The 25,659-nt window shown below is 33.7% G+C and overlaps 1 protein-coding gene across 1 annotated transcript in view; it reads left to right on the top strand.

The window, feature by feature from the left end:
• The first annotated feature begins 1,379 nt into the window (after window positions 1-1,379).
• Window positions 1,380-25,659, top strand: part of LOC129229936 (calsyntenin-1-like) — a 294,336-nt gene continuing 270,056 nt past the window's right edge. The window contains 1 exon segment of the mRNA XM_054864318.1: window positions 1,380-1,554. Coding sequence (XP_054720293.1) covers window positions 1,500-1,554 — 55 coding nt within the window. The 5' untranslated portion in view covers window positions 1,380-1,499.

The following is a 25,659-nucleotide window of genomic DNA, read 5'->3' as shown; positions in this document are numbered from 1 at the left end:
ATTTTGAAATAAAAAACCCCAAAAATGTCAGCTCATTATTTGTTTGCTTAGAAATAATTTTTGCTTATCTTTTACTAAGAGTGTGGCGGACAAGTGACGGAAGGACATTTGGGTACAATTTCATTCCCAAAATAAAGATGTATCTTTACTAATAATAAAGTTGAAAGTCTCTCTGGATCTCTCTGTGTCTGGATCTCTGTCTGTCAGGATCTCTGACACGCATAGCGCCTAGACCGTTCGGCCGATTTTCATGAAATTTGGCACAGAATTAGTTTATAGCATGGGAATGTGCACCTCAAAGCGATTTTTCTAAAATTCGATTTTGTTCTTTTTCCATTCCAATTTTAAGAAAAATTTTCCGAGAAAATTATCACAACATGGAACCGTAACATGGGCAAGCAAATGAATATAGCAAATTGGCGAGAAATTCATCATCCATTATTTGTAAATATACAGGCGAACCAAATGACCTTTTAATTTTCTACTACGGGCAAAGCCGTGCGGGTACCACTATTTCAAAATAAAATAATAGAAATTTTACTTCTCTCTCTCTCTCTCTCTAATGATCTTGTTAAACTCTATCCTGAAAATATAAAATATATATGAGTAGTAAAACATTTGTGAATTATTATAGGGACATGAAAATGACCGATTTTGTGAGAATGACCCATATACATAGAAAATTCTCCCAGTGTAATTAAACCTAGCAATAACGAATATGTTTGTTTAGAAGTTCGTTGTTGTGGGCCAGATTTTATTTGCTCGCGGGCCATTGTTTGGAGACGGGAGACGCCTGGGTATTGTCGATTCATACGATCAGGACCGACGAGAGGCCATGTCAGCCGAGTCGGAAACTAGGGCCTGGGCCTTCGGGGGGGGGGGGGCGGCAACATTGACGCAAAAAAAAAGGAAAAAAGAAAGATGGAAAAAACGTAAAAAAAGATAGATAAAAAGAAGAAAGGAAAGAAGAAAAGGGGGGGGGACTCCGAATAAAAGAGAAACGTAAAGATTCTTCTTTTGGGGACCGGAGGGGGCCCAGAGACATAACTGACAAGGGACCCCCCTTGGATCTCTGCTGCCTTACATACGATTACTGTTTCTCAAAAATCCTCATTTGAAGAATGATTGACAAAGGCACAAAGGACCCCAAAAGCACATTCCGACAGGCCCCCAAACGTGTTAATCCGCCACTGGGATATACGTAGCAATTAATATTGACAACAATTAATCGTCTTTTCAATTCCAACCTTGTCACACCAATCCGAACTCCCCTACACTTTGGCGAGACACAACACTTCGCCAACCGTTTTTTGGCGGTGAAGATAAGCTTTCCTATGGTAACCCTTCAATGTGGAAAGAGAGAGACATGCAGTAGCGATCCTACGAGCAGTTCAACTCGTGTGGTGTGTGGTATTCACGTAGTTTTAACCCAGAAAAATAAATATTATTTTTCTGCCTTTTAGAACTGGATATACTGTGATTATTTACATGTATTAAATATGAAATACCTTGGAATTTTTATTGCTTGCTTCGCATACGTGACGTACGCTAAAGGTAAGATATTTTCTTCCGAAATCTAAGGTCTGTGGGACGATCTGCGATAAAGCTACGTACGTTTTACTCATGGATTTACCGTATTCGGTGCGTAACGCTCGAAAACGCACTGTAATTAGAGAAAGAGAAAAAAATAAACAATCGAAGAAGCATTAGTATTCAATCCGTTTTGTTGATATTGTGTTCGATTATGTGCATCTCGCTTGTCAGTTTACTATGGCAATGCTGTGATTTTACCTCAGCGGCATTAGGCCTAGTTTCATTTCCTTATAAATAATATGCTTCTAATTAAATGGCTTTTATCGAATATCTAATTTCTTCTTTTAAATTTTGCATTGTTTCTGAAGTGAATCTTGGTTTTGTGATGCTAATAAATGTGGCACATCCTGTATGAAATTGACTCCTTAAGTATTTGAAAATATTCGTACCTGTCAAGTATGTAAAACTCGACGCAGGTGTGAACATTCCTGTTATTCAGTAAGCATAGATGTTATGTTTCCAGTTTGTTTGTTGTTAATGCTTTGAATGTTGTGAATCTTTAAAAATTAACCTGGAATCTTATCTTTTAGTAATAAACTAATTTGTTCAAAAATTCAGTAAAATTTATGCTCCATTTTTTATTGATATTTTTCCAATTTTAAAGATTTGCAAATTAAATAACTTTTAAACTTGGAACTTTTTTTTTGTCATACCTTACTATGGTCAAGTTTGATTGAGATAATTCGCAACTCCAACTAGGGGGCACTGCAGCCACCATCTAATGGCGGATGAAAAAGGTAAAACAAACGCACGCCCGTAGCGTAGAAAGTCTTTCGGGATATTCCACGTAGAAAGAAATGAGAATTCAAGAAGCATTTCTAAACATTAGAAATTAGTGCAAATTACGTAATTGTAAGCAGCCATTTCCACAATGTTGAATTCGATATTTATCAATTCTTGATGGAATTACATTTTTATTGTGGACATAAGAACACCATAAATATTTCATGCAGGCCCCGATCAAGCCAAACTGGTGCCCAGGTCCTGAGTAGATGTTGGTGCCCCCCCCCCCCACATGAGAAAATCCGCGCAATTTTCAAGTCAATGATTCATACTAGAAACCTAATTACTAGAAACTACATTTTAAAGGAACATTACTACATTTGAAATTAAATCTGGGATTTGAATACCAAACACTTGATAGTCACCTAACTAATCGCAGTTAAAATTGCTTCTGAAGGCGAAAAAGAGTCAAAAAACAATTTAAAACTGCAAAAAAAAAATCTTACTAATTCTGACATCAAGCTTTAAAAAAGCTTCTTTCTGGCTTTAACAGAGGCAAATGTGTCGATCAAATAATTGTAATCTATGTTTGATGTCACAGAATTTTCAATGGTCAATAAGGAAAACGCCTGTAAATTATCCTGAGAAACGCAGCTTTTCAAATGATTTTTTATTCTTTTCAAAAATGAAAAGGAACGTTCACTGGAACAGCTGCTGATAGGCATGTAAGAAGAAGCTGCAGGGCTGAATCCACATTCGGAAATGTATGTGTAATGTTTAGAGATCTTATCCTTTTTAAACATTCTCCAGGTGAAAGATTACTTTTTGCAAAAATTTTAAAGTGTGTTAATTCTTCTGGAAAATGTTCATCTATGTCATCCGAGTAATTATTTTGAAATTCCAGAGCTAAGGGACAACGACTTCTTTGTGCAAAATGTTTTTAACTTTATGAGGTTTTAAGCTGATTTTTAAAAAAATTTGAGCTTCTTCTCCCTTAAAGTTGAAAAAAAGTAAAATGAGCTTTAAAAAAAAAAAAAAAAGGGAAGTAAGTGAATTTAGGCTAGGCTATTTTGGTGCCCCTAAATTTGTGGTGCCCAGGTCCGCGGACCCGCCGGACCGTGCGTTAATCAGGCCCTGATATTCATGTAACAAAACCTTTGTTTACCGGTATTATCAAAAGAGAAAAATGATACTTCTTTGTCCTGTTTGGCTAGCGCTAATTGTTCTACATTTGAAGACGAGTTATTTCTCAAACTTCCGAATCCGTTAATTTTCATTTTTTTCTGTTTCGCATGTTTCTAATTTCTGAATTATAATTTAATTCTGTCATGCATCATCAATAAAATTCTCACGAATAAATGGTGATAATTTCTTTTTAAATGATCTTCCATTATTTATTTAAACTTATTGAATTCTGTAATCTTTCTACCATTTTAATCCACACAAGATAAAAAATGAAAATGGTTTATATCTGATATGTGAAATCTCGCCAAGGGTTCTTAGCTCGCACAATACTAAAACTATGACCCTAAACAAATTTTTGGTGAAACTCTTTAACTGATAATGTAAGCAAAAGTAAAGTTGGAGCATTATTTTGGAGATGAAAATTCTCAGTGTTAAGCATTTTTCATTTCGTTCTATGATAATATATTCAAGAAAATATTTTGCATACTGGCCATTCCAACGAAATGCTGCAGTAAAATAAAAAACACCCATATTCTTATAAATTCATACAAAACAATAAAAAAAATTAACCTGGTATAACACTATCCACTTTCAAAAAAAAAAAAAATGCATTGAACAGACGAGCATCTTCGTTGATAATTTCTTGCAAATGCGAAGTTTGTTAATCCAGAGTTTTCTTGTGTTAAAGCTTTCGCCATTTACTACAATCGACTCACTTTTTAGAGGGAAATAATAAAAACTAACATTATTTTGAGAAGCTCAAGAATGCCATTAAGGGACTAAACAATTTCTGTTGCTAAAAGCAATCTAAGATATGTCGAATGCGTTAATAAATACTCATAACAAAGTGCCCATGTTTACCAACAGACACACTTGGAGTGCTTGTTTTACCTTTTTCTTTAATTTTGCAAATCACTGCAAGGTAGTGTATTCGAGCACTGGAGTTGCGAATATTAGGGATTCATTTTTTTTCTACATTTAATATTAATTTAGTTTGCAATTTATAAAATTTATTTTTCTAAATCATGTTAAAATTGTTATGATAATGTTAAATTTATTAATATTAAATTATGTTAAATGAAATCAACAATAGAGGGTATGTTCAAATAGAGTAACCAGTTAACTGGTGATTTACCAGGAACATTCTAATAGAGCTACCGGTTAATGAAAGCATCCTATGGACAATCGTCAAATCAACCATCCGATGCAACCCAGGGTTGGCCGGATTGGCCCCAATGGGTTTTTAAAAAAAAAAAACCATTGGGGCCAATCCGGCTTTTTTAAGGGGCCAATCCGTTTTTTTTTAAAAAACCCATTATTTAGCCCACTTTTGAGTTTTTTTTTAATTTTCTGAAAAGAAAATTTAAAAGAAAATAATTTAAATTCTTTTACAATTTAAATTTCTTTTTTATTTGTTCTTCACCACAGATAATGGACATAAAAATTGAATTTTGAACTTTAATAGTATTTCTTAACTCTTAACGGCATTAAAAAAATACTTCAAAGATCTTGAATAAATATAATATTTAATTTTTACCTTTAACTGGTCAATAAATAACTCAAATTATCTTGACTAAGTCCTGTCACGTTTGATTTTCTCAATGTTTTTAGATTGTACAGAGGAAACTAATCTAGCTAAAAGGCTTTCATGTGAATTATTTTCTGCAAACCAACACGTCACAAATCTCGAATAAACACAAGGTATATTTTTTAGAAATTAACAGGTTTTGCAAACAGTCGGACAGAAAACAGAATAGGATGTCCAGAATTTTCATTAACTTACGAAAAAGTTTAATATTTCTTACTCTGTACACAGAAATAGAAAAACAGGCAACATAAAATTCAAAAAAAAAAAGTCTTGATTAAGCTGGAATTCAGTAAAAAGGGATTTAGTACTTGAGGTTCTATAGTAGTTTTGCATAACAAAATGAAATACAATAAAGTAAAATGCAAAAAAAAATACTAATTACAAACGAACAGTAGATTTTATCACTCGAGAAGTAACTTTGCCTTAACTGTTGAAAATCATGGAAACTAAAAAACCTGAAACTTCACCAATTCTTGGGTTTTGTCGTCTTTTTTACTTTTCTTCAGAAAACGCTGAATTTTCCAGCCTTTTTTTTCCCCAAGATAATTTTTGTGCTTTGTCCATATACTTACACTACAATATATGCTACACGCACCCAATTTTCCCTAAAAAAAGACAAAAAAACCCACATTTCTTTTTAAAAACCCAGCTTTAGTTGGGCTTTTTGGGATTTTATTTAAAAAACCCAAAAAACCCTGGGTCCATGGGATTTTTTAAAAAAGTTTTGTTTGCTAGCTTAGCACAGAATCAACGAAAACAATTCAGTAACAAGATTGATAAATCATGATTGTAACTTACTAAATAAGTACTTTTCTATAATCACGGAACCAAATTAGTAACCGATCAGTGACTCGCCTATGATACCAGAACTTAAAACAATGTTTATCGGCACACCCGGTGGAACTGAAAAACGTATAATAAATTTACCATTGGCCAAGATCAACAAGCAAACTAAGGATGTGTGTGCAAGTTTTTTTTATAAAACTAAATTGCAGCAATTTTACTTACTGACCACGCTAGATTTAAACTACTTTGAATGTTCCCCTTTAGAAAGACACCGAACGTTTCATAAGAAAAAAAGGGTTCATTTGCAAAGCGTCTTCTAGAGGTCAGCCCCATAAGGCAGGACGGATGTTCGAAGAGCCACTGTTTGAATATAGAAGCCATGGCTAGAACTCTAAAACAACTAAAAGATTAAGACAACATTATGAGAGGTGTCAACGTCGCATTTGCCGGTGACTTTAATCGAACTATTCCAGTGTTTCCCTAGATGAACGCTTGCAGATATACTTCAAGCCTGTTTAAAGTCATCTTTTTTTTTAGAAACTTAGTACGATCTCTGTATCTTAAGAACACTTTTAAAAGCTCATATTTATTCTATTAAAATTAAAGGTGGTATTCCAATAATTTCGTTGCGAAACTTTCATTTGTTCTATGCATACAATGGAAATGGATCCCCAAGTAAAATCAATATGGACCAATATGATTTAAAGTATTATTCTTACTGGACCAGCAGCAGGTCAGCCAGCTCATATTCCTCGAATTCCCATGGTCCTTGCACATTTCAGTTCTTAATATAAATAAGTAATTGCAATTTGCAACGAAAATTTCTTCTACCACCATCATCATCAAAACAGAAGGTCGAACGAACAATTATGCGCAGTATAACGTTACATTAGGAAGATTATATTGTTCCCGGGGAAGAAAAGGTTGGTCTCTCTTTGATAAGGAAATGAAGCGAATCACTTTCTTTCAAAACCTCATAAAAAGGGAACAAAAAATGGTTATACCATGATATTTAAAAAAAAAAAAAACTTCATAGTTTTCATTTAAGACACTTTTAACCCGAACAAGTTCGGGACGGGCCACGGGCCTCTAGTATATTAATAAAAAGATCGATGTTTTAAAACATCGAAGTTGTTTGGTCGATGTATCAATACCATCGATGTTTTAATTTCTAACATCGATGTTTTGCCATCGATGTCGCACCTCTACATCAAACATTTTGCGGAATCAAAATGAAAAACAGAAGTGCCCCACCAATCCAGTGAATGAAAACCCAGCTGTGGACAAACACAGCATTTTCTAGTTGTTTTCTTTCTGGAAATGTATTGAAGGAAGCGACTGCAGTCAATTCATCAGAGAAAAATGTTTTTAAACACTCCCCCCCCTCCCAAATACGGACTTTTTATGCCCTGGTCGGACTAACCGTAATCATATTTTACCGAAAATTCAATTTACTGCAAACCACTCTTTATTTTTCTTTCTTTCCTTTCATAATTTCTATTCCGTTATATGTATTCTTCTGCAAGCTTATTGTGATGTAGAATAAAAAGGTACAGTGATGACAAAAGTTATTCACAAAAAGTTTTCTCTGAGAATTTATAATGTAAGTAAAACTTGCAGAAAAATTAAATTTCGATTTTTAACTCGAAAGAAAACGTTTTAGGCGCTTTTTTTTCATTATTGTAAACTTTTTTTTTTTTTTGCCTTTTAGGTGGTATTTCAGATTTACATTAAGTTTCAAATGATAAACAAAAAGAGTTCAACATAGCAAAAATTCATGAAAATTATTATCATCTTTAACTTAAAAGCCGTAGCTGATTACTAAATTTGGGATTTGATTTAACAAGTTAAAGAAATTAGAAACAAATATGGTTTCTGAAAAACTGCAAACAAAATTGCATCATTTTTTCCTAAAAAATAAAAATCATGGAATAAAACATATTCCTTTCTTGACGTTTATTCAGCATCATTTTAAAGTGGAATTATATCATTGATAGTATAGTTCGAGTTGAATAATCAAATCTCTTGAAGAGCGGCTACCCTATGCAGCCACATTTTCACAGAACGGAAAGGTTACTGCTCAGAGAAGTTGTACATCTTATATGTTATTTCTCTAATTTTGTGACAATGCCATAACTCCCTCAAAGCTTGATCAAGTTTCATAAGTTAAACATTATTTGAAGGAAATTTTTTTACTGCTTCCAGAGATAAAAATATGCAGAAAACTCTCGTTTTTTTTCGAAAAAATTGGTTTATTCTGTTTTTTTATTAAGCATTTCCTAATTGTACAGCGACTCATCAGTGAGGCTGTGTCACTCAGTCAGCAGGTTAGAAGCCTCATGCTGTCCAGAATGTGACAGAACATGAACATGGCAAGTTCAATGCAGAGTTCAATGCCGTTGTGTGTTTTTTTGTTTTTGAATGACTTTTTTTCCTTTGTTTTTTTCACCCAATTTTAAAAGAATATGCAATCTAAACTAACTGCAATATTCTGAACCACGGTCATACTGTTGTATTAAAATTAGAAATGGAAATGATTATTTTATTAGCATGATAAATCACAGTGTCATATTTTATAAAAGTTTTTTTTCTTTTGTGCTTCATTTTTTATCTTTCATGAAACTATAAAATTTATTCTATTTTTCACCTCCATCCGCAAAAAATAATCAAACAATTCACATTGTGACTTAAGAAAAAAAATTACAAAAAATAAAATAAAATTTTTGAATTACTGCTGTCGAGTGTGAATGTTTTGCATACGTCAGCCAGTGTTAATGAATTTAAGTTATGCTGAAAAGATGGTTCACATATAAAATTAGTCTTTTGTGATTTTTCAGCATCAACTTGGGTTTTTGACAGTTTAAACCAATGGTTCACACTTAGCTTGTCAAAAAACAGTTTTTGACAAAAAAAAAAAAAAAAACAACTAGCTGTATAAAATCTTTTATCAGCAGAGACTTTTCTGCATTGCCTCCTTGTTTAGTCTACGCTACATATACATGGCACCAGATCTGGCTAATACAGACATAGATACAAAGTCCAGTCACATTAATGTGATCATCTGTCAAAAGCCAGAATAACCACCTTTCGCAGAGCAGACTGCTGCGAGACGTGCAGGAAGAGAGTCACTTAGGTCCTTGAAGGTGTTCTCTGGGATGTTGAGCCATGCCGACTCTAATGCCGTGGCCAGCTGCGCTAGATTACGTGGTTGAGGATCCATGGCGCGAACAACTCGATCAAGATGGTCCCACAGATGCTCGATTGGGTTTAAGTCAGGTGAGTTTTGCTGGCCAGGGGAGGACGGTAAACTCATCCTGGTGCTCTTCCAACCATGCACGTACACTGGCAGCTGCATAGTACCTCGCATTGTCCTGCTGGAAGATGCCATCATCCTGAGGAAAAACAATTCGCATGTAGGGGTGGACATGGTCCGCAAGGACAGATGCGTACTTGTATTGATCCATCGTGCCTTCCACAATGATCAGTGAACCCAGAGAATGCCAGGAAAACATTCCCCAGACCATAATGCTCCCGCCTCTAGCTTGGACCGTTCCGGCAATGGTTGCAGGGTGGTTCCTTTCAGAGGTTTCACTCCTTATACGCCAACGTCCATCTGTTCGATGGAGCATAAAACGCGATTCATCTGAAAACGCTACCTGTCGACCTTCAGTGGACGTCCAGCTACTGTACCGGCGTGCAAATTCTAGCCTTCGTCGTCAATGAACAGCAGTCAGCATAGGTGCATGAACCAGACGTCTGCTTCGGAGGCCCAGAAGCAGCAATATTCGCTGAATAGTAGTTTGGGAGACACTTTTGGTAGCCCCTTGGTTCATTTTGGTGGTCAGTTGCTCAACGGTAGCCCGTCTATCTGCCCAAACGCATCTCCGCAACCGTCGTTCGCCTCTGTCATCTATGGCCTGTGGTGCAACACATTTGCCACGTCGCTGATTTTGGACAGTCCCATTTTGCCATGCACGGTACACTTTTACCACAGCGGCACGCGAACCGTTCACAAACTCGGCTGTTTCAAAAATGCTTCCACCCTTGGCCCGAAAGCCAATGATAATGCTCTTTTGTACGTGGGATAAATCGCTTCGTTTCTGCATTACGGCAACAATTGAAATGTTTTCCGAAGCCCTCACACACCCTTTATATACGCTCAACTGCACTGTGCTGCCACCTGCCTTCTATGATTGGTTATTTAACTCTGACGTGGAAAGTACGTGGTGGTCACATTAATGTGACTGGACTGTGTATGCCAGTTAAAGGTAGAGATGGTAATGGTCGTAAAAAATAATTATAAATTTTAAAGGGAAAAAGAGGTTTTCAGAGGGTTTTTTTTTCTGAAAGTTTTATTTCCATACAGAAAAATTTAAAATTTTGAAATATCTGGCACAAAAAAATTAACTTATTACTTTTTAATCATTATGTTCTAATGTTTTTTCTTTAAGTATGTTCAATATCCAACATCTAACTTCAATAAAGCAGAAAGCTGTAAGATAATTTATTTCCTGCATACATCAAGTATTATTTGCTACTTTTTTTCAAAAAACTAAATTTTCATGCAGAAGGTAATTATATCAATAATATTAATTAGTGGAAATGTTCTAAGTTTAATATATGGTAATTTAATGTGTGTGTACTTGTGTATAGCTTGTAACAAATTAAAAAATAAAACCACTACCTAGCCCTTGAAACTCATTTGAATTTTGGCATTTTCAATTCAAGTAATGTTTTTTGCAGTCACGAATTTCGGCAGTTTTCTACTTGTTGGGTTTCTTGTTAACTGCTGAATTTCACCCAAAAGGTGTTATTGACGGCGATTGTAAAGTGGTGTAAGTCGCAAAACGCTGCGTTGTTTCATATCTCGGTGAATATTGGTCGTACTAATTTTAAAACTTTTTGTGTTGGAATTATTTTTCAACGGAGATTATTTCCCTGAATATAAGTTAGGGGACCTAGGGCTCATATAAAAAGTTAAATTTTATAATTTTTGACGAATTTTTATTTTTGCTTCAAACTTTCATTTCAATATCTCAACTCTGCATCTTATTTTGAACATTTTTGCAATTGGAAGCACCCTGTATAGGTGTTTATCTTGAAAAAACGTGATTTCCCACAAACACATTTAAAAAAAGGAAAAAAAGAGTTTTTTGATGTAAAATCTTCTTGAGTTAGCCTTAAATGAGAGCAAACCGCATATACGATTTGTAAGCAAGACGATGAAAATTAGTTTGAAAACAATGAACTAGATCGCCTCATAAAAAAATCAAAGGAACATCAAAGACGCTCTAATGAGGATAAATAGCAATTCCTCGTAACGATTTACAAAAATCACGTTTTGCTCAAAAGTAATGATTGATGAGTTGACTAATTTAGATAATTATTGGTTATTTTGATAATTTAAGGGTGACGATTCGACTCATTTCAAATTTTTTTGTGTTTTGAACAAAGACCGTTTACTGGCTAATTTATTAATCGCAAAAGCTTCAAGATAATACATATTATACAGTCCCCTTACTAGCTAAGTAGCCTTCCTGTGAACCATTTATAATGCAAAGATAAAATGAAAATATTTATTTGTATAATTTTTAAATGCTTTAAGAATAGTTTTTTACGATGCTGCGAACTGTTGAAAATTAATTTTTGACTTTTACATAGCCAAACAGCTTCTGATAATAATCTGCTTTCCATCGAAGTTTTGCATCTAAAAGTAGAATTAGGTTAGTGTTCATTATTGCATTGCATATGCTTTCTTTTATTAATTTCGCACCGTAAAACGAATATTTTAGGTGTAGCCCGAAGTGAGAAATGATTCATTAAAGTTGATGGCAAACACGATAATCCTATATTCTAATACTAACCTAACAAAATTAATTGATGCAGCATTTTCTCTCCTGGCAGTGTTCCAGTGCTAATGTGCTGCTTATTGTTTTTTATGTTTTGCAGACCCACGGTTAAAATGGCGCTCACAGCTTAAAACACTTCGTCTCACCATTTTGCGTGACCGACAATTTTTCTTGGTTGTCACAATAACGAAGGTAGATCACGTTTGCAGATATTCCAGCCCATTTTCATCATTTTGTATGTAATTAATTTTTTGGAGACTGGACCGCTTATGCATTTTTTTATGCATCATTTTGTTGTATCAGCGGATTAATTGTTCAAAAGCGAATTTATTTCGCTATTTTTCCATTTGCATACGAGATTACGATGACAGTTAATAACTTTCGTGTGTAATTACAGTAGACCCTCGTTTTACGCGGGGGTTACGTTCCACGGAAATTCCGCGTAAATCGAAGCCGAGTGTTAAAATAGGAGTTTGGTTCCGTAGATAACAAAATACTTTATTCTATTGATGACTAATTGTATAATAAGTTTAATGTGTCCTTGTATCGACTTTTATGCACAGCATGTATAAAGAAAACATAAATTAATGTCATGTCCTGTTTATAAAGAGAAGCTGGCTATGATAGTCTTTTGGCAGTCATTAAGAATTTTTCCCTGTAATTCTTTGCAGAGCATTAACGCATCCATGATCACTTGCATCATTTCCATGATAGAATCTTCCTTCACTAACAAATAAGAAAGATTATTTCTATTATCTAGGAATGGCTCAAAATTTTCAATATGAACTTATGTGATTGTGCGTCACCGACGTCGGTATCCTCGTTGGTTTTAGCCTCCTTTGTCACTCCAAAAAGCTATTCTTCCAGTGAATTCTGAACTGTGTGAGTTTAATAACTTGACTTCTGGAATACAGCTCTGGAACTGATTGCTTAAAATATCTCCAGTGGTCCAAGTTCAATTATTAGCACGCTAAAATGCAGTTTATTACGTGTAATCTGAAATCTTTAGGAGTTTAGATTTTGAAAGAGGGGAAATTTTTTTATGTTTGCATTGCCCCGTCCACGTAAAACCGAAACTCATGGCCGCGTAAAATAAACCCGTGTAAAACGAGGGTCTACTGTAAATTATAAAATTCATAAAAATAATATTTTCTACATGTTGCGATCAGAGTTTCCCATTAGAGGAAAAAATGTGCGTGAGAAAATCTTACTCTCCATTGAAATTAGAGTGAGATTTTTTTAAATTGAGAGTGATTTTTGAAAAAATCATATTATTCATAAAATACACCGCTAGCTCAGTCATTTCCAGCCGAGGACTGCAGTTTCGTGCTTATTAGCACTCATCAGCCCGGCATAGGAAAGTGACTGAGCTGGAGATGGAAAACCTCTTAAGGAAGCCAAGAGTGCCAGACAAACTGGTAGCTTTTGAAGAAACGTAACAAAATCGCAAGGAAGTTCCGCATCGAAATGTTTTTCTAGTTAGATTCCTTTTAAAAGTGAGCGATTCTCACTCTCTATCCGGAACCCTGGTTGCGATAATAATTTTTTGAAAAAGTAAAAAGTGATTGAAGACAGTGGCGTAGCTAGGGTGGGGCGGAGGGGGCGGTCCGCCCCGGGCGACACTTTGCTGGGGGGCGGCAATTTCATGCTCTTGATCTGAAATTCAATGTTTCCCAATTTGGAAATCATGCTTTTGATCAATTACTGGAGGCAAAAAAAAAATAATAATAATAATAATAATAACTTTTCGTTATAATATGAAGCTAGCACTTGATTTTAAGAAAATTACTTGAAAACCACCTTATTAAAAAAAAACTATTTTTTGAGCAAAGTTACAATAAGAGTAAGAAAAAAAGAGGTCAGAAATGGTGGGCAATTAATTGCTCATCTTCGGGGGTAGCATTATATGTTTCAGAAATTGCTTTAATTAGTCACTTATTAAAAAACTTTTATTCAGACCAGAATGAATTTTAGGTTTATTTTATAAAAATTCTTACTCACAGGTCAAATAATAACTGCGTCTAATCTTACTGCTTTATATCAGCAAAATTCCTATAGTCAGTGAGTTTCAAACTGAGACACTCATTTAAGCGGAAGGTTTTTAATTAGTGAATTGATGTCTAAGTTAACCTTTCACATTCACATGGAAAGTAATGATTTTCGATGCACAACTTTTCCTTCTCATGAATCAGTATGGTTAATCGAACTTAAAGGGCTTATTAATCTTATCACCCTGTATCAGTGAAAAATAAAACCATCCAAATTCTGTGATATAGCAGTATCGGATCTGGGAAAGCGGCGACACTTCCGAGTTTTTCAACACTAAGGCATACATCCAAGCACGGATCCAAAAGGAAGTCATTGCCCCCTTTGACAAGACCAAAGAAACCATAAAATTGCGTTTCTAGATCTCAAAATTAGGAAAATTTCCTGCGCAGAGCGCCGACCTCTAAGCTCCTGCCTTGTCACCAAATTTTAAAATGCATTTTTAGGACTAATTTTGAAAAATTTTTCTGAATAGAGCATATTCTTTATTTTTCTTCGTAGTTAAGTTCTTATTTTTCCTTTAAATACTATTGACTGTTTCTCAACCAAAGGGCGGCAAATTGAGGAATCGCCCCGGGCGGCAGAAAGTTTAGCTACGCCACTGATTGAAGATAACTTTTTTTTAATGAGCATTCCCAAACGAAGTTTTCAGATAAAATTAAATGCTTTTATTGATGTTGAAACGGTATTCTTTTAAAAAAAATATTTATTTATTATTTTCTGTTTCATCAGTCGATGTAAAAAAATATATTTCTTAAAATTTATGAGCAGAGTTCTTTTTTTTGGGCGGGGGAAATTCTCAATTTACCAAATAAAACTCACTTTCATTTTACCGAATGGTAAAATACGGACGTGGGCGCATACGAGCCTACTTCTAATGAAAAGAATCATAATTGGGGGGGGGGGGGGAGCAATATTGCAATACCATTTTCAAATTTACCGAATGAGGAATTTTTTGGGGGAGATCAGTGCCCTCCCATCGAGACGACCTTGCTTGTGTGCGGTATTTTAAGCGTTTTGAATGTTTGCGTTATTATCATAGTGACTTTAAATAACTGTATGTATATTATAATGTATATGTCTAATATGATTTAACCAGTGGACTAAAATTGTAAGGTTTAACTACAGAGGGACCCTCCCCCCCCCCTCCAAAAAATGTTTGACCTAGGACTGCCCCCCTTCCCCAATATCTTAATCTGGCCATGCTGTCAGTTGGTATAAAATAACCTCTTACTATTTATTTATTTATTAAATGACAGAGAAGTTGACAAATTAATAAAAGACCTCTTATTATTGTGCTGCTTATATCGCTCGTTAGTAGAGTGCCACAGTATGAAATTTTTAGTTTTCTTACCCCCCTTTTTTTTTTTTTTTGCTAAAAGGCCTTCAATGGACGTTATCTTCTTTGGAAAATAATGACAGGTTTTTTGTTCTAATATTAACCTCTGGAGAGCACAGCAAACTTATTTTTCTTCATGCAAATTGCCTAAAGAGTTCAACTTCAACCGCTTCTCCTGTAAAATTTCATTTCTTCGTATTGTGGCACTCTTCTTCCGAATGAGTGTATATGTTCCATCATGAAAGCCCACCAATATTTTTTCGAACTAAAATTGTAAGCTTTTCTGACATTTGTCTCAGAAGTTCTCATTTGAATTTTCCTAAATGAAGGGCAATCCTTTTGAATTAAACGCCTACTCTCTTTGGATAGCTTCAAGGTAACGAGCTGTCTTGGCAAGGTGGCAATAAATAATTCCATTGAACGAAATTTCCCCTAACAGTAAAGTGAAAGTGCAACGGGCAGGTGAAAGATTCTTTTGATATTTCGTTTATTTGTATTTCCCAGCTCACTTTAGTAGGTCAATTCTGAGCAATTTTGATTAACATCTGCTATGATTCAATGTCACGGCACAGGTGTACGTTAATGATGCTACCCGCAATTTTGAAGATGTCACCATTCAAGGATACAAATCAAAATAGGACTGGTTTGCTTCTATTTTTTTTTGTACTTTTTTTGCTGCTAAAAGCAGTTTTTAAGCGTGGTTTCTGAAAAATTTGATTTTTTTTTTTTTTTTTGTCATTTGAAAGAAGTGTATGGATTTTTACTATTTTATTTTGTCAGACCCCAGATTATAACAGATAGAATTGCTTAACAAAATGATTGATTGTAGGTCTAGTTCAGCAGTAAAATGATTCAGATTGTAGGTTTAGTTTAGCAGTAAAATGATTAATGAGTGTAGGTTTAGTTTAGCGGGTCAAAATAGTGTTCTGCTTTTTTTTGGGCATTGGTTGTCCTGTATTTACTCCTCCCCCCTCCTCTCCCAGTCTGTAGCTAATTTTAATGTATTTTTTGCAGCAAGCGTTCCAAGATTTAAAAAAAAAAAAATCTCTCTTTAGTTTTCCGCTCCAGAGGGTTTTCTGTGTTCACAAATAATGAAGTTTTAGTTTTTGAACATGACTGCAATGATAAAAGCAAATATGACACTGAAATTGTATGTATTCTAATGAATAGTGGACAGTTTTTGTGAAGTGTTTGATCTGAATGTAAAGGTCAAGATTTACGGTCGCCACTCGCCACGTGGCGACTCGGTTTTCAAAATTGGCGACCCCAAAAAATTTCTACAGTCGCCAACTTTTTTGGGGGTTATTTTAATTTAGATCCCAAGAAAAGAATTTCAATGCATCAGTAAGTACTGTAAGGATTTCGAACCGCCGCACCCCCAGCCGTGCGGGGGGCCCGCTACGCGGACCCCCCGGGCGGTGGAACCTAAGGCCTACGGCTAAGAGGTGGGGTGTGTGCGGAGAAAAGTACTGTAAGGATTCACCAATAGAGACCGTACTCCGACTGAATGTTGTTTATTTTACAAAGCTTGCATGTTCTTTCTCACTGCCTGCCTGTATGTTGGTTATTTTACGATGCTTGAATGCTCCTCTTACGCGTTTTAGGCTATGTAATAAAAGCAAGAATACAGTGAATTAGGAAGCCATTTGCACAAGATTAGAGCGTTTGCTCCTTTGTCTTGACTCTTTGTTTTTCAAGTAATTAGCGTACTATAATCATGATTTCAAGAAGAAATCATTGTATTTTAGATTATATTTCAGATTAATTTTGATTATTTCTTCAAAGTAATCACCTTTTCACGTTTTTAGTTTAGTTGCTCAAATGGTATAATAAATTCAAACTTTATTTCTTTACATTGTATTATACACCGCCTCCGATTATACGAAACTTTTTTTTTTTCTTCAGGCCCATTTTAGAACCTGCAGATTATAGGCCGCCCGCGGATAATGCATAGGAAAAATACGGTTATTAAACGTGGTTCGGTACGCTCCGGAAAACCTGGAATTGTCATAGAAAACGACATAGTTAAAACTGTCTGGGATATTTCAAATTTTGCCCCTCCCCCCCAAAAAAAAAATCCTCCAATTTTTTCTCAGGGAATTTTGTTCCTTGATTTCTAATCTTCGTTTTTATCGATGTTTCCTGAAAAAAAAAGTTTTGAGCCAAAATGAAGCTGGCAATAAAATAAAAAAGGACCGCGGACGCCATTTTTGCCCCTCAATAGTTCCAAAGAAAAAAATTCCAAGGGTAAACAGGAATTATGCACAAATTTAGCGGGAGAAGAACATTTTCCTACATCTAAAGCACAAGACTGCGGATGGTAGGGTCAATTGGGAAAATCGTTTTTTAATCAAAAAGTCTTTTCAGCTACGAATGAAACGTAGTCGCCATTTTTGGTCACTGATAAGATGGAAGTGGACACGTTGCTTAAATGCCTAACTTTCCAAAAACAAAGCAGAATTGGATGTTTCCTTTAACTGCAAACTAATGAAGAAAAAACGCGAAATGTGCTGCAACTTGTTTTTTCTTTTTTTAAATTTATTTTAAATATGTAATTTTTTTGAGAAATGAAAAGTTTTGTTCTTAACATTTAATCTTATCCTCATTGACTTGGACGCAAATGTGCTAAAAACTTTTCAACTGAATTGTAGTTTCACGAAGATTTATTATTTTTAAATTGTTTTCACGCTACAAATTCAAAAAATTATTTCTTAATTTTTGTTGTCGCCGCCATATTTGGTCATTCCCAAGATGGCAGTACACAAGACTTTTTAAGAGCCTAAGTTTCCGAAAATGGCATTGGATGTTTATTGCAGTGCAAACTATTGATAACAACGAAAAATATGCCCTTTTTCCTGGGTAATTCGTAATTATTTTCTGGAAAAATGCGAAATTTTATCTTCAGAACATTTTTTTTTATTCTAATTGATTTAGACGCTTATGTGCTAAAAGCTGACTATTTTGTTTTAAATGTAGTTTTTTAAGGATTAATTATTGACCTGTTTCTAAAACTTTAAATCTTGTTCTGAAAGTATGAAAATATTTTGCAAATTTAGGCTCTTTAAAAGTGAAAAAAAAAAAAAAAAAAAAACATAATGTATGTTTTTTTACATAAACCCTCGAAGGTTGTTCCGATTCTATTTGTTTCCCAATTAACTCAAACAGCCTTTATTCTGAAAAAATTGTCAAAATAGGAAGACAAATTATTTAATTTAAAACTTGAAAAGGCAACTTGTTTTGACCCCCCCCCCCCCGTGCGCCCCGTTTTATCATTCCTTTGCCATAATCAATGTTCCATGTTGTCCCATAAATCCTGTATTTCATTAAAAATCCTATACATAATTAAAAATAGAAAGAAAAAAACTATATTACTATATTTCTATAAGTTATATATTATATTTCTGCTGTGTGATGTGGACGCTAATACTCGTAATCGATTAGGAATACGTTCCATTGAAAATCGTTTAAACAACGGGGGCTAGTTTCTATTTATTCGAATAACCGTTGTAATTTTTTAATCTTCAATCGCATCAGATTAAAATATAAGCCAAATAGCCAGTCCTTTGATCGTTTTCCCTTCATAGTCATCCTAACAGAGATGCTGCGTATGGAACGTAGTCGCTATGTTTGATCATACCCTTAGTTCAAATAATGCAAAAAGAATTTTTTTTTTGGAAATATATTCTTGGTAAATGCCAAATTGTATATTACTGGAGGAGGTTTGTAGTTAATTATTTTTATGCCAAAAAAAAAAAAAAAAAAAACAATAATCTTAATTATTGAAAAAATTCAAATCATATGTTTATCCAATATTTTTTCGATTCCCTTCGTGCTAATTTTCTTACAGTTAATTCTTTTCATTAAACTAGTTACCTGAAAGGTGCATGTTGATTTTTACTACCATGGCGTTTGCAATGATTTACAAAAAGATTTTAAAGGAATTTGTTGTTGTTTTTATGGGAAATACTTTTTTTTTTCACTGTGGGACCATGGTACTGTGTACACTACTTTATTTTTGATTTAATGATTTTTTTTCCTTATGAAACTTTAAAATGGGTGGAATGAATCATTTGCTTCAGGAGCTCCAAACCTTCACCCAAAGCCTCTTATATTTCCATGATTAATATAATTTACATTTCTTGTTAGCATTCCTTTAGCATCACTTTCATAATATTTGTTTCAAAAAATACAAATTGAAATCCCCCCCCCCTATTTTTGTACTAGAGCGCTGTTTTCAAAACCCGGTAAAACTGGTGGCCACCAAGTTTTATGAGTCTAGTGGCCATTGGCCACTTGAAAATTTTCTGAATCTTGAGGTCTATCTGAATGATCAATTTTGTTGTACCGTTCGCTTTCACAATCGTTTGTATTGATGGATGCTTTTCTAAACTATTCGTTTTACGACTAATAATTTTGTGGCGGGTTCATTTAGTCACGATCGGTAGTGTTGTATTGACGATGGCTGTTATTTTTACGACCAATAATTTTGTGGCGGGTTTATTTAGTCGATCGAGTGTTTTGATAAAGTGTTCGGTTGGGAATAACTAAAATAATTTCAAAAGAATTACTGCACGCCCAATCCAAAGTTGCGGGTGTGACATTTACACTAACTAAATTAATCATCAGCAAAAATATTTTAGAGTATAGGTTTCAATTTTTATATTTTTCAATAAAGATTACTTGCAAGTACATTGATGCCAATTTGCAAGTTGATTGATATTTTATTTATTTTTTAAAAAATTAATTTCTACCCGTTGCGGGTGTGACATAAAAAGGACATGCATTTTCACCTTGCGATCAAAACATTAAAAACTCTGTGAATTATATCAACTGATCGAACTGGTTTTTTTTTTATGTTAGACAGTAATACTTAACTAATTATTCTATACAAAAATTTAGATACTCACTCAATTAGTTTCACTGTAAAAAATATTCAAAGTTGCCGTTGCGGGTGTGACACCCCGTTGCGGGTGTGACTTGTGTGGCCAATAAAATAACAACATACACAAGTAGTTATCAATCAGACATTTTATGATTAGCACAGTAATAAATAAGAGAAATTGCAAATAACTAAGGAAATTTTTTTTACATAAATCTCATTTCCAATCTAGAATTGATGATTTCAGGGGGTGTTAGTTTTCTTATTACAATGTTCTGTTTTTCCCATGATATGTCGAACTGATTGGGCCAGATGTATACATGTTCTGAAGGGTTTTTTTTCCAAGTATTCTACTTGTATGTCTTCTCCATCTATTTGCTTGATTTGATCAATTTTTTTTTTTTTTTGAGGTAGAAAACAAAACTAATTCTACAAAATCTCCAATAGCATTTATATTACCAAGGGAGATCGTTTCCGACTGAGGCAGCAATGAAACTGTCTTCAGTGCACTTTCTGCAGTTAGTGCCTGCCACTTGAATTGTACCCGTATCGATCGGTACAACATGGTGTACCGATTGTAAGTTTGGTATAGCTTTGTACAAGGCAGCAGCGTGCGTGAAGCATTTTTGCAACATCTTTTGTGATATCGCTGTCCGCAGAATAAAGTACTCTGATTTTTTTAAGAGCCTTTTCTGCTCAAATGGCAAAATCCGATGCAGAATTGACTGTTGCTCTACGCTGTAGAACGGCAAGTGACACCATTTTTTTTTTGTTACCGCACCAACACCATCCACAGCTCCTTATCTATGAGTCCTAGCAAAATATGACCATGCAATTTTAATGTTGTAGTCTTTATGGTTGTATGACATTAACAGAAGATTGTACCTGTCTATGGATTGCATTACCAAAGGTTTGAGCTCTTCAAAAAATTGCCATCGACTTCGTTTCTACAGCTGGAGATGGTGTGGTCCCTTTTGTCGAAAATTTCTTTCTCTCTCTCTACACTTTCTCTGCCTCTCATTCTGGTTTTGCCTCTACATTTTCATTTTTTTCATGGCCACAGATGTAATTTTTTAAAGTAGTTTCTTCGTAATTTCTATTCTTGCTTTGTTTCTTTCCCTTTCTTTTAGAAAATATTCCGAGTATTTAGCCGAGTTTTCTTTCATCTTTTTACGATGATTTCGGAATCTTTCAGTGCTGTTCATTCTTCTGCAAAAAAAAAAAGTGTAAAGTGAATAAATATAGCACTACAAGTCCCAGAATACATTGTTGAACATGTTTTTTTTTTTTTTGAAGTTCTTTGAATTTTTTAACCCCAAATGAAATTAAAAACATTAAGTTTTGATTCATTGAAAACTTTAACTGACAGAATTTTATACAAAGTTTTTTTTAATAAATATTTTAATAAAAGTTTCATTACTATTTTTATTATTTCTTTATATTTATTTTGAATTTGAAGTAAAAAATAATCTGTCCCTAATATTACATTATTTGTTTTAAAAAGTAAAGGGGGAAAAGTCAAATGCTGAAAGCAAAATTATACATTTTTATACATATTAAAAAAGATAAAATATTGTTTTGGTTTTTTAAAGTTTTATTTAAAAAAAAACAAATCTTACCTTATTGAATAGTTGCCTTAATTATAAATCAAGAAATACAAAAATGTTTCTTAGGAGAACCAATAATATACAATACCAAACTAAATAAATCAACTGCACATGCTCTAAAGATACTAATTTTGAATTAACTGGGGGTCTAGACAAATAAGTCAAAGGCCAAAGGTTAGGCCAAAGGTTAAAACATTAGTGCTGTCATCTACATGCATTCCAGAATTACATTTGTGTTTAATTTAAAAAGATGTTGCGGGTGTGACTTTAACTAAATGTCACACCCGCAACAGGAACACGTCACACCCGCAACGCTTAATAACTCCAATTAAAACATTAATTAATTTTTTTTCAGTTTGTTATTCAAAGTACTTTAGTAAACTATTTTAGAATACAAAGTTTCAAAACTTTTAGGCAAATAAATTTTTCTGTGGAAATATAAATGCATTTTTTTGTTGCGGGTGTGACACAATAATTAAGAATAATTAAATATGCTTACCTTTTGTAGTGAAGATTAGTAGACATTACTCTTCAGGAAAAAACTGTTGCTAATGAATGTCAGATTATGTGTGAAACTTTATAGATTTCTAGAATTATTTGTTCAGCTGTAATAGACCATGCAACATAAGCAGTTTTGGTGCAGTCTAGTTCGTACTGATATAGTTCCACTTTAGTAATTAAAATAAGAATGTTAATGACATAAATGAAATTTTTTTTCAATAAAATATGAAATAGTATACTTTTAACAGTGCGTATGCAAAATTTCAACCATATTGAATGAAATTTGAATTTTCATCCTCATGTCCACTTTTTTTTGGATTGGGCGTGCATTAGAATGTCATTTTAATGTATTTTTGAAATTCCAAGCAAATTTATGCTTAATGCTTATATTCGATATTCCTGCGTCAAAATATAAATAAGTGACCCTCAGTTAAGCTCATGTCAAAAATATGTTGTTCCTGTAATAAGGATATGAATTTTGCATTACGATATTTTTGTTTTGCTTTTGTTTTAAAATATTTGTTTCATGTGTCCCTTCACTTTTCGTATCATCAGAGTTTTATGTTTTAATTTGGAATTATCTATGTATTTATTTGAAAAATCAAACCGATATTGTCAACATTCTCCGTTTTTTGGTTTACTGCTTTTCATCAGTTTTCACTTTATTTCTTTTACTCATTTATAGTTAAATATTTTTGGACTGAACGGTCTTTTTAATTTTCATTTTTCTGTTTTCTCGATATTCTTTAATGACAACGATTTTATTTAACTGAGTTCCATCCTCCACGCTTCTTTTTGTAACAGGTTTTGTTTTGTGGGAGGAACTTCTTTAATAATGTCGAACATTCTTTTTCGGGTTCTCAACTTAGATTTTTGGCAAAATTCCATTAATTATTCTCTTTAGAAAAATTTTGTATTTAATAATCGAAGTGCAAAGAAAAATAATAGTTCTCCGTATTAAAGCTAAACTTAAGAAAATAATTTATCCTTACAGTCCAAACTTATCTTCATATAATCTGCTTGTCAGTTTTCTGTCACCCTTTTTTGAGTAAACATAAATCTCTAAAGCCGTTGGTGTATTTCCCGCGTTTGTACGATTTCCGATTTCATCCTTCATGGGAAATTCTTCAACTTATTATTTTTTCCTGTACGACTTCCGTTTCAGTCTGGATAGCTTTTTTCCTGAATCCGTTTTGTTATTCCGGAAACGTAGCCGCAGCGCTTTCTCAATGTTTGTTTTCTTTATCTCCAATTCGACCTTATAAGGTATCTCACCTTGCCGCGATAAAACGAAGGTTTGTTCTTGACTTTTGAGTTAAGCTATTATTTTATTTATTTACTCGCCGAGCGCCGTTTGATAAAAATCGGAATCGTTTGTGACGTGCTCATAACTGTGATTAGGTTCGATTGAGTTGTTGAACCTTAATCTAAATATATTCAGATGTTTACCTATCCTCAGGAAATCACGTTTTCAAACTGCAGCAGCAATCTGAGCTATAGCGCAACCAGAGATGATCATCTGGGGGAAGGGGGGGGGGGGCATGTCAGTCCTTTCATTATTTCAACCGCATTAGGATTGGTTTTAATATTAAATCCAAGGCCTCAAGGGAGTGCCACAGCTACGTCACTTAGTTTCTCTTAGAAACACATTGCACCTCGGCAAGAAAAGTGACACAATTGGTGATTGTAATACCGGTAAACCGAATACTGATATTTCGAGTGTTTTTAATTTCCTAATGTACCAGTATTTTCTGAAGTAAAAAATTCCCTTTGTTATACTAAAATATATATATATCTTATAAAATTATTGCTTTATTTTATATTTATTTATTTATTTAATTCTCAATTTCACTGGAAAAATTACACGCATTTATTTTGCGTTGTTAAAAAGCCATCGAATATTTAAAAGAGTCAAGGTTATACGTCATTTTTTCCATTTGCTCATGTTAATGTCCTTAAGGCTACAATAGAGTCTTAAAATGCGAAAAAAATACCAAAATTTTGATTTTGATTTTTTTTTCCTTAAAATTAATCTTTGAACTACGGGTTATTCATAGTGGGGGGGGGAGACAATTCGGATTACTTTTACAGAACTTTATAAGCTGTTCTATCAGTCTGGTATTAACAAATGTTTCATTTAGATGCAAATTTCTCAATAGTAAAATTTCAATTAATATGTATCTTTCAAATGCTCCCTGCAGATCAGGATTTGCTTACGTAATTCCTTTTAGTTTTTTTTTTTTTCATATTGAAAATGAGATACAAAAAAAAAAAAAAAAATCAATGCTATCATTTCTTTTTTTTTTAAAAAAATCAGGCTTAAATTCTTCTTTTTTGGACTTTTTTCAGAAAAAATTCGAAATTTTAACAAAAACTCTGTTTTTGATACCTTTTGAATCAATCATTGTGGTTAATAAAATTTTGCCCACAAGTTTTCTTTAAATATGAAATATGCATCCAAAAAATTAGAAAAAATCAAGTTAAAAAAAGGTGCTCATGGAGTGATTTTTGTGGTTCAAATACTTACCATTAAAAATTACAATATCTTCTATATTTTAAAAACCAGGGCCGTCCGAAGAGCTGACGGCGCCCGGGGCGAAAGTTTCCTGGCGCCCCCCCTCCCCTATATACACAGAAAAATCAAGTTAGTTATAACACCAGCGCATAATGCATACATGATTTTTTTTTTACATATTGATAAACAGAACAATCAAAGGACTATGCATCATACAAATTAAAACGCAAGCAATGAATGTTTTTAATAGTGAAACATTAATGTCCCAAAAACTTTTCGAAAAATAAAAATGTTAAAAATCCAAGTATTTATCTAGTAAAATGTTATCCCACTAGATAAAAAAACAAACAATTAAAACTGACTTGGTTATTCATATTGTTCAAACTGAGAACACGAATAAATAATTTGCTGATTATAAATAGAAAATGTATTTATCGGAGTAAATTACATCAAAAATAAATTTCGTCCTGGACTCATCCAACGATTATTTTCAAGAGTTTTTTGGTTTTAGTTGTACCAATTTAATATCAGCTTTCTTATATGTTATAAACAAAGATATTATTCTTTTGCATCAAATATTTGTAAGGAGAAGCCCCCAACAACACCGAAAATCGCTCAGAATTGCATCATTTTTGGAGCTGTAATTTCGAAAAAGCACTGCTCTAATATTACATAATATGGCCTTACAAATTGCTTTTAAGACTTGAGTTTAAGAAAATATTCGTGTAAGGGTCCCCATGCCGCCTTTCTTTAATATCACAAGCAATGCGTTTTTCAAACGACACTCACAAAAAATTTAAGTGGGATAGCCCCTGAAAGTAAAACACTGTTGAAATTTTTTGATCCATTGTTTTGAAAAATTTTAATGGGAAATGCTCCAGATCCTCCTATTCATAAAATCTTCAAAGTTTGTCAAAAATTGTGTTTTTGAAACTTCAATTTCGAAAACTTGCAGAAATTGATTTTAATCTATTTAAAAAAACAATCGATCGGAAACAGTGTCTGAGCTCCCTCTCTCTTACCCTAACGTCAATAAACACGGTCTATA

The sequence above is a fragment of the Uloborus diversus genome, chromosome 9 (genome assembly GCF_026930045.1).
Source record: "Uloborus diversus isolate 005 chromosome 9, Udiv.v.3.1, whole genome shotgun sequence".
Taxonomy (NCBI): domain Eukaryota; kingdom Metazoa; phylum Arthropoda; class Arachnida; order Araneae; family Uloboridae; genus Uloborus; species Uloborus diversus.
This window is presented reverse-complemented; position numbering and strand designations above follow the sequence as displayed.